The sequence below is a fragment of the Grammomys surdaster genome, unplaced genomic scaffold, assembly GCF_004785775.1.
Source record: "Grammomys surdaster isolate TR1022 unplaced genomic scaffold, NIH_TR_1.0 99, whole genome shotgun sequence".
NCBI classification, from domain to species: Eukaryota; Metazoa; Chordata; class Mammalia; order Rodentia; family Muridae; genus Grammomys; species Grammomys surdaster.
This window is the reverse complement of record NW_021604578.1, coordinates 6,782,038-6,793,886: the sequence shown is the minus strand read 5'-3', so window position 1 is coordinate 6,793,886 and position 11,849 is coordinate 6,782,038. Positions and strand designations below refer to the sequence as shown.

The window sequence follows — 11,849 nt, the reverse complement described above, 5'->3', positions numbered from 1 at the left end:
GATAGATAGATAGATAGATAGATAGATAGATAGATAGATAGATAGATTGATTTACAGAAATACTATTTTCTGCAGAAGCCAGAAGTCCTTCTGGTATGAATCCTTTGAGTCTTCCTAGCCTCTAATAATAACCATGTGTTGGCTTTTTTTTTTTAAGCTTGTAACTGCAGTCACTTCAGCCTCTGCCTTGTATCATATGGCATTTTTCTGTGTCTCTCTTATAAAAGTCATATTGTTCTGTCTTACCCTACTCCACTAGGGCATCTTTGCTAATTATATCAGCAATTGTCCTGTTTCCAAAGAGGGTCACATTTTGAGGTCATAGGACTTGAGTGACTCTTTTGCAGGGGACACAGTTCAACTTTGAACAAACAGAGAGCAAAATAAGAAAATTATATGCCATTTTAGAATGGGGATTGGCAAACAATGGTCTGCAGACCAAATCTGGCTTGCAGTGTGTTTTTGTAAAGAAAGAAAGTCTAAACATTTATCTGGTTCATTACAGAAATTGTATGTTATAACTGCATGTGTAAGTAAGTACATGTTTCTTACTTTCCAAAGTGCACACATGTGATGAGTGTGTCAGTTGCTCAGTTGCTTTCTTCACGGAATACTCCAGACTTGGGCTCTCTAAGCACTGCATTGGCTAAGTCTGTGCAGCCTGGGCTCTGGCTCCTTCCCACAAAGGCCTCTGTTTATGTTATAAAGCTGTAGGTGTAGAATTTTGTGAGATTATCCACCAACATTTTCACTAGCTATTTTTCTTGGTAATATAGAGACTTCACATGCCAACCCCCTCCCCGTTTATCATTTGAAAATTTAAAAATTAGATTAAAAATTTGATTCCTTGTTATTGGTTCATACCAAAGATATAACATGTAGAAAGCAGCAATATAGAATTCAATACCTTACTTAAAATTTAAGTTATTTCAAAAAAATAGCTGCCACTGCTCCTGCTGGAATTTAACATAGCACTGAGTATAGTTGAGCAGTTGAGGAGTCAGCAATTTTAGTGTCAGTAGACCAAAGGAACCGACCCTCTGCTAAGGACCTGTTATTGTTTCCTTCAACAAAATGCCCTGTGACATTACATAGACATCAAGAGGGTTGAATTAGTTGTAGGTGACCTTAATGTTTGCAGATATGTATTAAACCAGTGGTTCTCACCCTTCCCAATGCTACAACCCTTTAATACAGTTCCTGAGGTTGTGGTGGCCTTAACCATAAAATTATTTTCATGTTACTTCATAATTTTGCTTCTGTTATGAATTGTAATGTAAATATCTGTGTTTTCCGATAACCCCCAAAGCCGTCATAACCCACAGGTTGAGACCCTCTATTAAATATAACTCTAGGCACTAATGATTCCAAAAGCTTGAGGCAGGAAAATTGCTTGAATTTAGTAGTTAATGGCCAGCCAGGACAACATAGCAAAACCTTGTGTCAAAGGGAGGAGTAGGAAGAGACATAGTAATAAACCACTCCACTGGGTTATTGAATACTCTTGCCCAAGTATTTGGGATTATTTTATTCTGAAGTTCATCTCTCTAACATGTCTTGGTGCCAACTTGCAAATGTAGTACCAGTGAAGGGTTTAAAGAGCACATGTCCAGGTGGATCTAGTTCAGGAAGGACTAGGGGTGAATGTAACTAAAATACACTGTGTGCATGTATGAAGTTCTCAAAGACTGTAGTAAAACAGACATGTATAGCACTGTTATCAAAATCAGCTTTCTGAACAAGGCTCTTCCGTCTTCACAGGAGGACCCAATAGAAGGAACATGACATCTAGAGGCAGCAGACTTGTTTCAGATTCATGCCTTATCATTTCTTAATTTTATGTATTGGGTAAGTAATTTGTAAGTAATTTCTCTGAATTGTTTTGTTGTTGTTTTTGTTTTTGTAAAAGTCCAATTATTTTGTAAATAATCCCCACCATACGGATCTGCCTCCCAAGGGTACTGAAAGGCATGACTCGTGTGTAGGCAGTCTAACATAAAACAGCCCAGTGTCTGTTAGCAAGAACTGGGAAAGAGTGAAGGGTGAATAATTGTAAAATAAATCAGCATAGCTGAGGACAGTATCTTGCAGATGCATTCAGAATATAACACATTCTGTGAAAGATCACTCTGATCCCTACCCAGCTTTCCGGTGAACATGATTTGCTTTATTTCTGAGAGAAGGTTCTACAGTTAAAGTAGTCACCTTGTCATAGTAACAGTGACTGCAAACAGTTTATACTGATATCTTCCTTGATGACCACAATCCTTCTTCATTCTTCATTCTGCCCTTGGGTTAAATTTTTAAGAATGGAAATAAACATAAAGGTCGTAGTATAGGCAATAAAAAATATTTAAAGTGGCACAGCTATTAAGTATTAATCAGGTACAATTAGGCTGCTTTTTTCTCTCCGATTGAGAAAACCCGAGGACTGAAAGAACAAACAGCACTGCAGTTACCTCACGTTTGTTCTAAGTTTTCAAGCAAGCCATTCACCATCTGTGGGATGAGCATTACTTGAGGAAATTACTTGTGACACACCTTTCAGCAGACTACTGTTGGCTCACCATATCTGAGGAATAACCAATAGAGAAGAACCAATCCGTTCTGAAATAAACCTTTCTTGCATCTTCAGTTACTAGTCATGTTTTAGCTTTTTTAAAAGCTTCCTAGAAAGCCAAGTTCAAGGAAGTCACTGTATGCAATGTTTTTGCAATATATGCATATTCTGCAAGAGGCGTGGAATAAGAGGAACATTTAATTCACCTTTAATGCAAGTGTTTACTCTCAACAGAATCAAATGAAAAATGTAACAGAATCCTGCCCTTTTTAAAACAAAATAAGTCACAATTAAAGTCAGCTGTATAGAATGCAACATAGAATAACTTTTCTATTCTGATGTCTGACACTTTAGTAGATACTCCTTCCTCACAGCTCAGTGACAGTTTTTAAAATTAGGAAGTAATACTTTCTAGTCATTCCAGTGAAAGGCTTTTCCGTTTCCCCATGGTGTTGCTCAGTCACAAGCCCAGCTGCCCTAATTCCGTATTGCATGTGAGAGTTAACCATGCTGCACATACTTGTGCATTCCTCTTGCTAATTGCTATGGCTCAGTTTGTCTGGTTGCTTCTCATCAGCTTCTTGTCAGGTCGTGTTTTGTTCTTTCTTGTTGCTGGGGATTTAACCTATGCAGATTGCCTGAGCTGCGGAGCTGCCTTGGGCATCCATGAAACATTCCTATGTGTGTACCCTTTGGAAGACATTAGCACGTTTCTTTCAGTATATGTGCACTGTGTCTGTATAATGTTTAATTTGCAAGAGTGCTGAGTGCCCCACCCTTACTGATGTTTCAAGGACGTTGAAATACAGTTTCACCTAGGAAGGCTTGCTCGTGGTTTTAAAAGATAACCGGAATGTCCAGAGTAAAAAGCAGGCATGCTTCCTGCTCACTCTAAGGCGTGGGTTCCTAAGTCTGACCTTTGTGTCCTGTAAGATAACTTGCTACTTTGTTGCTGCTGCTCAGAGTCCTGTCTTTTATTTCTAACTCAGAGGTCTCACAATGCTTTGCTTGTATTCATGAAACTGCTGCGTATCAGACAAACTGAGCCATAGCAATTAGCAGGAAGAACTTGTAAGTAGTGCAGAACTGCTAGATATCAGTAGTCCTAGTACTACTTAAAGACCAATCCCGGTTTGGTTTGGTTTGGTTTGGTTTGGTTTTTTTTTGATGTAAAAATCATATGTACAAGTAACTGTGAGATGGAGGACTTTAGACATTTATGCAGCTCTAACTTTAGTAAACATAGAAAAATATTCCTTTTCTGTATTCATATAGATATTTTATCACTTTCCAGAAAACAGCCACACAATAGAAACAAGCCTGTGTTTTAGCTTGTGTGGAAGAGAATGGGTTCTTACATTCTGTCTGTTACAGGAGCATCTCTGCAAGATGTCAGCACTAAGGATTTGGCTAATGCAAGCTTTGCTTCTTTTCCTCACCACTGAATCTATAGGTAAGGTTCATGAAATGTCCCTACTCTACCAATTAGATTTTCATATTTTAAATATCATATAATTATATGAATATATATTCTTTCTGGGGTCATTATTGAAAGAAATGTCTTCAGTACAAATATGCCTGATAATTTGTTTTATATCATTTGAGTTTCATCAATACTAAATGCTAATTAGCTATATTTCAATAATGTTAAAGTTGAGAGATGTGCAAAATGTTTTTGAGTAAAGGGATAGGAGAAAAATCTGTTAATTCATAGTCCTTTTCTTCTCCTCAATTACCCAAAACTCACCAAGCAGTGTGGTTGCTTACCAGAATGACGTAGTAGAATGGGGGCAGAGTGGTGACACTGACCTGATGGTGGCCTGAGACCTGCTGGTCTACAGTGCGGTGCATGAAGACATTAAGAAGTTATATTTAAAGTATGGGGCTTTCTCTACATGCATACCTGTTTGTACACCACACGCATGCCTGGTGGCTGGGGAGGCCAGGGCAGTGAGTGGAATCTCCTGGGACTGGAGGTACACATTGTGAGTGGCTGTGTGGGTGCTGGGAATTGAACTCCAGTCCTCTGTAAGATCAGCAAGTGTTCTTAATCCCTGAGCCATCTCTCCAGCCCTCAGGACACGGAACAGTTTGACATAGCCATGACAACCAAGCGTATGGTCAGTAGAGTCAGCAGGCAGAATAGAGATCTATGGCAAGTTGGAAGAAAACACCTGACCTCTGTCACAGTTTGCAAAGCAGCCCTTTAGGTTAGCTCTCTTCACACGAAGGGGTTCAGCTTCGCTTTGAACAGTTTCCAGTGACAGAAAGTTTTATGTTAAACTGAAGCCCAAGTAGGGTAAGTGAGACTCTAGAAACCCACTAGCAAGCATTTGCCAGAAAGCAGCCTTAAGCTGGAGCTCCAGAGGGAGAACCGTGCAAGGCGAGTCAAAGGCATTGGGCCCAGGTAAGTGGACGGGAGGAGAGGAGTGAGAGTAAGAAGTAGTAAGTAAGTTTGAACAAAGCATGCTCACCTGTACCTGTAGCCTAAGCACTTGGAAAACTGAGGCAGGAGGACTGCCAGTTCAAGGATTATATAGCAAGACCCTATATCATTATCAGACCAACATTGTTTGGTACCAAAACCAGACAATACGAGTATGCAAGCTATATCCTAATATCGTGAAGAACATAGATGCAGAAATGCTTGATAAAATGCTAGGAATGGCATTTAACAGCACATTAAAAAGATTAATCTGATTCAGTGTATTCATTGCAGAGCTGCAAGGGCTGTCCACCATATACAAATGAGTAAAGGAGACTGACAGCACTAGCAGACCGAAGGATGAAAGCTCTGTGGTCACCGTAGTCGATGCATTGATAAGTGTCATGTAAAACTTCATAACCGAAAATAATAACTTAGGGTTAGGAAGAACATTTCTGTCTAATAAAAGTTTTATACACACACACACATCTCAAGTCCAAAGTGAACGTGGTAAGTAGAGAGAAGCTGAAAGCATTTTCTCTAAGATCTTGTATAAGCTAGAGGTGTTATTTTCACTGCATTCGTATCTAATAACCTCTACTAAATATGATACTTGAAGACCTAGCCGGAGCAGTCAATCACACAAAACAAGCAATATAAAAGGCATCTAGGTTAGAAAAGACGATATCAGATTGTCTCACTGTGGATTACATATTATTTATCAGAAGCCCCAGAGAGTCTACAAAATAACCAGAACTAATCAATGAATTCAGAAAAGTTGCTGAATACAGAATTAACATATATGGGACAGTGGCATTTTCATATGGTAACGGTAAAATATCTGAAAAAGCAATCTTATTTATAGTAGCTCCAAAAATAAAAGTAAATTTTGTCAGAGTTATAATATCTATAAAATATAAACCATGAAATTTAATAAAAGAATCATTCAATAATAAAATCATTGAAAAGGACACAAAACATGGAAAGACAAACCATATGCATGAATCAGAAGAAATCAGTATTGTTAAATTTTCTCTACTTTTCAAAGTAGTTACAGGATTAGGAAAAACTTCCTAAAATTCATATGGAACCATAGACACCAAATACCCAAAAGAATATTGAGCAAAATAAATAAAAATGGAAACATTATATTATGTAACTTTAAAATATATTGCAAAGTTACAATTCTTAAAGCAGCATGGTGTGCTCCACCCCTCACATGGCCAGCATGGGAGAACTGGCTCTGATAGTGTGAGTGCCTTGCCTGGGCAGCACAGTGGAGCTGGCCCTGGTGGCAGATGTGTGGGTGAGCCAACCCCCTCACCTACCAGGACAAGAGCACCAGACAGCTAGCTCCACCCCTTGCCAGCTACAGCACTCAAGAAATCTGGCTCTGCGCCTGTGAGGAATTCAACTCAGTAGAAAAATATAAGTAATGTTTAAAGGGTGGCGGACCTAGGTAGACATTTCTTAAGAGAAGACACATGAACAGATAGTAAGTCCATGGATGCATACTCAGCACTAGTCATCAGGGACATGCCAACCAGCATCATGGTGTGGAATGACCTGGTTCCTGTCTAAGTGACTGTTGGAAACATAAGTAAGTGGAACAAGAATGCATAGAAAAGGAAACCAACCTACCATTGATAGGGTTGTCTGTTAGCACAGCTACTATCAGAACCAACATAGGGTTGTCTGTTAGCACAGCTACTATCAAAACCTACATAGGGTTGTCTGTTAGCACAACTACTATCAAAACCAACACAAAGGCTCTTAAAGGAAAAGCATTTCCACTAGCAGATTGTAGCGGTCAGTCGTCTCACTGCTACAAAATACCTGACGAGCAACTTCAGGAAGGTAGGATTTGAGGCCGAGGAGCCTGGAGAAGGCATGGCTCAGTGGTTAAGAGCACTGACTGCTCTTCCAGAGATCTTGAGTTCAATTCCCAGCAACCACACAGTGGCTCACAACCATCTGTAATGGGATCCGATGCCCTCTTCTGGTGTGTCTGAAGACAGCTACAGTGTATTCATACACATAAAATAAATAAATAAGTCTTTAAAGAAAAAGTTGGTGCCGCTGGGTCACATCGCGCATGCTTTAGGAAACAGATGAGTGTTAGTGTCTCTTACCCACTCCAGCCCTTGCAGAGGTGCCACCTATGTTTAGAGGGGGTCTTCCTGCCTCAGTAGCCCAATCTAGCCCCCCTTGTGGGCATGCCTACAAGTTTACCTCCTAAGTGAGTCTGAATCCTGTCATATTGACAAATTGGCATAAGCCATTTACATATGATTCTGAGTTCTCACTATTGGGTAAATAATAGAAAAGAGGTTAAGTCAGTGTGTCAGAATGAGACCTGCATTCCCATTTTCATTGCAGTGCTATATACAGTAGCCAAGAAATATGTAAGTGGGTAATGAAATGAGTGTGTGTTCATAATACTATTCCACCTTAAAAATGGTGAGATCCTGTCATTTGCGACAATGTAAATACAACTGACCACATGTTAAATGAAATACGCCAGTCACTGAAAGACAAATATCATATAATCTCACTGGTGAAATCTAAAAAAAAAAAAAAAAAAAATTGATTTCATAAAAAGTTGAGAGTCGAAGTTCTCAGATCTTGGTGTCCTGACTAAGGGAGCCAGGAAAGGATACCCACTGGTACTCAGTTGTACCAAGATCTAAGAAATATATCTGGTGCTCTTATGCACAGCAAAGTAACTAAGTGATAATGTACTGTGTCTTTTCAAAAATAAATAAGTAAACAAAAGCAGTTGAAACTGCAACAGTATGTATGGGTATCTTCACGATATTCAAAGCAGACGAAGTTAGAACTGTCATCAGCAGTGGAATTCTTACAGTTCAATTGTATATTTGTTTGTTTTTCTTCCTATCTGATTCTTTTTCCCCTTCTTTAAATAGAAAGTTTTGTCCCATACATTGATGGATAAAATTATTACATTGCTAAAACTAGTCCAATTGTTTTCTCAGAAAATTGTCCCCCCTACACTTTGTTAAAGCCGACATTTTGTCCAGTTGTTCTGCTTTGGGTGACTGTGTTGCTGCTGTCTGAGTTTTGATATGTCCATCTCTCTGTTCTGTCATCCTAGCTTCCACTGGCTTCCAGGGCTGGAGAGCAAGGCAGCCCACCTGTTCTGTGGAATTTAGTTTAGGTCGTCTGAGCCAAGGGTTGGGTGGGTGATGGGCAGGGTTGAGTTGTGTTGGATGCAGTCTGTTTTCTGAGAGAAATCAGAATATTTGACCACGGGCTCAGTAATTTTTATATTTTGTAACATTATAACGTGTATTCAGACCACATTTTTTTCAGGCTTAAATTTTCTTTTTCTTCAGAGAGTTATTTTAGTGAATTTGTATAGCCTACACTGAGTGTTGCTGTCTAAATACCACTTTGTATGGAAATACTCTCTTTGGTTTTTTTTTTGCCTCGTTGCTGTCATAGTCCCAGGAATTGAGCCCATGGCAGCCCGTGTGCTAGGTGAGCTCAACACAGTCCGCTGTTCTTTTCCAGGTCAACTTGTGGAACCGTGCGGTTACATCTACCCTGAGTTTCCAGTTGTCCAGCGTGGCTCTAACTTCACTGCCATCTGTGTGCTAAAGGAGAAGTGTCTGGAGCAGTACTACGTGAATGCCAATTACATCGTGTGGAAGACAAACCATGTTGCTGTTCCCAAGGAGCAGGTCACTGTCATCAACAGAACCACGTCCAGTGTCACGTTCACAGACGTGACCCTCCAGAACGTCCAGCTCACCTGCAATATCCTGTCCTTTGGGCAGATCGAGCAGAATGTATATGGAACCACCATACTTTCAGGCTGTAAGATTTGTGGCTTTTGTTCAATTTTGTCAGACTCTTGAACTACATTTTTAATGGTTTCTGTTAGCCTTCCCAAGGACAGTCACTGGTTCAGTAGCTTTTGGATGCACTTATTTTATTAAAAAAAAAATTAGAAGCAATTAGTACATTTCCACTCTCTTATTCAAATCCAAAAGAGCGACACAGGTGTCATTTCTTTGTTAAAAGACAAACACTTATCAAATTCATGAAAACTGGTTTGACCAGAGACTCTCTGTGCCCCCAAGAGTATTACTGATCTGCAGTTTGTTTCTGTTGTTAGAACTTGTGTCTTCTCATTACTGAGAAAAGGCTTAAGTTTAACCGGTTCCTGAAAGAAGAAGAAAATGAAGAAATACTAAAAAGACGTCACGGATTTGAAGCGAGCAAGGAAGCATATATGGGAGGGCTTGGCAGGGAAAAAGGGAAGGAGAAATTATTTAATTATAATATTAAAAAAATTACTCCTAAAAAAGAGTGGAGCCAGTGATCCAGACCTCTCCCAGTCCTTCAGAAAGCAGTAAGGACACACATTCACACCCAGGTATGGCGGTGAGTGCCAGTCATCCCAGCATCTGGGATGCAGAACAGAAGGTCCAGAGTTCGAGGCCAGCTAGGCTACGTAGGAGAACCCCATTTCGAAATACAAAAGTAAAAGTATATGTGAATCATTTTTGTTCTGACAACTACCTTTTAATACTAGTTACTATTAACTTTTGAACACTTAATGGAGACATTCTGGTAATTTATGTGGTTATAAATAAAAGTGTATTTTTATATATAAAGCTAAAATGAAAGCAATTAATTAAAGACAGTTACACTAGAAAATATAATGACCTAAAAAGTATTTAAGAGTTGGAAGAAAATTACCATCTGTTTCTCACTGTTGCCCATATTTTTACCTTGGATTCGTTTCTCTAATTGAGGTAGGTCTCAGGTATTATATGAATTAGATAATACTTGTCTATGTAAGGTATTTTTTATTTAACTTAAATGTTTGTTTCCTTACAGTTCCTCCAGATATACCTACAAATTTGAGTTGCATTGTGAATGAGGGGAAGAACATGCAGTGTCACTGGGACCCAGGAAGGGAGACATATCTAGAAACAAACTACACTTTGAAATCAGAGTGGTAAGTTACTGCAGATATGCCCTCTGCTGCATTATCACACATGGTGGCTGGGACTTACATTGGGTCAGTAGCAATATTGGGTGACTATTTTGGGACGTCTCACATGCTCTGACAGAGTTATGTGCTCTTCATGGGCACTCAGCAGTGTCAGCAGTGAGCAGTGTGCACACTCTGCCCCATGCTGCCTTCAAGAGGAGCCAGCCACGGAATAGACATTGCAGTACCAAGGTCTAAATGACGATTTCCAAACACAACCACATGCTATTTGCCTTAGTCAGTGTTCTCTTACTGTGAAGAGATACCGTGACCATGGCAACTCATAGAAAGGGGAACATTTAATCAGGGCTGGTTTACATTCAGAGATTTAGTCCACTATTGGCGTGGGGGTGGGGGCGGAGCATTGCAGCACACAGGCAGACATGGTGCTGGAGGAACTGAGAGTTCCTGGATCAGCAGGCAGCAGGAAGAAAGAGAAGGACACTAGGCCTGGTTTGAGCATTTGAAACCCCAGACCTTCCTCCAGTGACACACTTCCTCCAGCAAAACCACACCTACCCCAACAAAGACACACCTCCTAGTAGTGCCACTCCCTAGTGACCAAGCATTCAAATACATGAGCCTATGGGGGCCATTCCTATTTAAACCACCACACTATTGTTATACTCCAACAATTTGAAATATTTTAATATCAAACTTTCAACTAGCATTAATTTCCTCATTTCTCTCATAAAATGCTTTCTTACAAAAATGGTTTTAAATTGAAATTAAAAAAAATTTAAAACCGTCTCTACCTTTTAAATTGATAAATTCTTCTCTCTCTTAAGTGATAGATTCTACTTGCTGCTGTTTCCTTTCCATGCAATTCAGTTACTTCTTGGATATTATACAACATTCTTTCATTCCTTTATTTTCTAAAAATTGTTAGGTTTATATATTTGCTCAAATTTGGGTTGGATTTCTTTTTCTAAATTTTTACTCTCAGGGATGGCATGTTCCCCCACTAACATTGTTATCCTCTTTTTTCCCCCTCTGATTAAGTAGTGGGTTGGGGAGAAGGGGAGATGGTTGTCAATAGAATAATCACTGCACAAGCACGGGGCTCTTAGCTCAGATCTCTAAAACCCACACATCAGATGACGTGCACTGTTCTGTGATCCCAGCTCCAAGGAGAGAGAGATACACAGACAGGCTGCAGCTTACTGGCCGGTAGCCTGGGACACTGAGCTTCAGAGTCAGAGTGACCCTGTCTTAGTAAGTGAACTGCTGGCCTGCTCACGCACACACACTGCACACTGGTCTCTAGTGTTGCCAGCCCTATCCATTCTTGGAAATGGATTCTTTTTTTTTTTTTCTTTTTTGGTTTTTCGAGACAGGGTTTCTCTGTGCAGCCCTGGCTGTCCTGGAACTCACTCTGTAGACCAGGCTGGCCTCAAACTCAGAAATCCGCCTGCCTCTGCCTCCCAAGTGCTGGGATTAAAGGCGTGTGCCACCACTGCCCGGCTGGAAATGGATTTTTTTTTCCTTGATGCACACAAAGCTAAAAGAATAGTGCCTCCTCTACATGCCTGCCACCGAGATTCTACAATTCATTTTATGAGATTTGCTCTATCACACCCATTGGCAGTCTCCTCTCTGGCAGTCAGTTCATCCAGTTCTTCAGTGAATTTCAAAGTGAGTTGTAGACAGTAGGAATATTTATAATTTGACACTTCAGTGTTTCCATGGTTAGCATCAGTATTTAAGTGAACTATACTTTGTTTATAGTGAGAGCACGGATCTAAAGTGTCCATGTCACCCTGGAGTTTTGACAAGGGCACACACCTGTACAACTCACATGTTCCCTGAAGTTTCTCCTCAGTTCATCCTGGTCCCCA

The 11,849-nt window shown here is 40.0% G+C and overlaps 1 protein-coding gene across 1 annotated transcript in view; it reads left to right on the top strand.

Moving 5' to 3' along the window:
* Window positions 1-11,849, top strand: part of Il6st (interleukin 6 signal transducer) — a 39,286-nt gene that overhangs the window by 6,141 nt on the left and 21,296 nt on the right. The window contains exons 2-5 of the mRNA XM_028783172.1: window positions 1,762-1,848; window positions 3,935-4,013; window positions 8,520-8,825; window positions 9,855-9,975. Coding sequence (XP_028639005.1) covers window positions 1,840-1,848; window positions 3,935-4,013; window positions 8,520-8,825; window positions 9,855-9,975 — 515 coding nt within the window. The 5' untranslated portion in view covers window positions 1,762-1,839. The remainder of the gene's footprint in view (window positions 1-1,761; window positions 1,849-3,934; window positions 4,014-8,519; window positions 8,826-9,854; window positions 9,976-11,849) is intronic.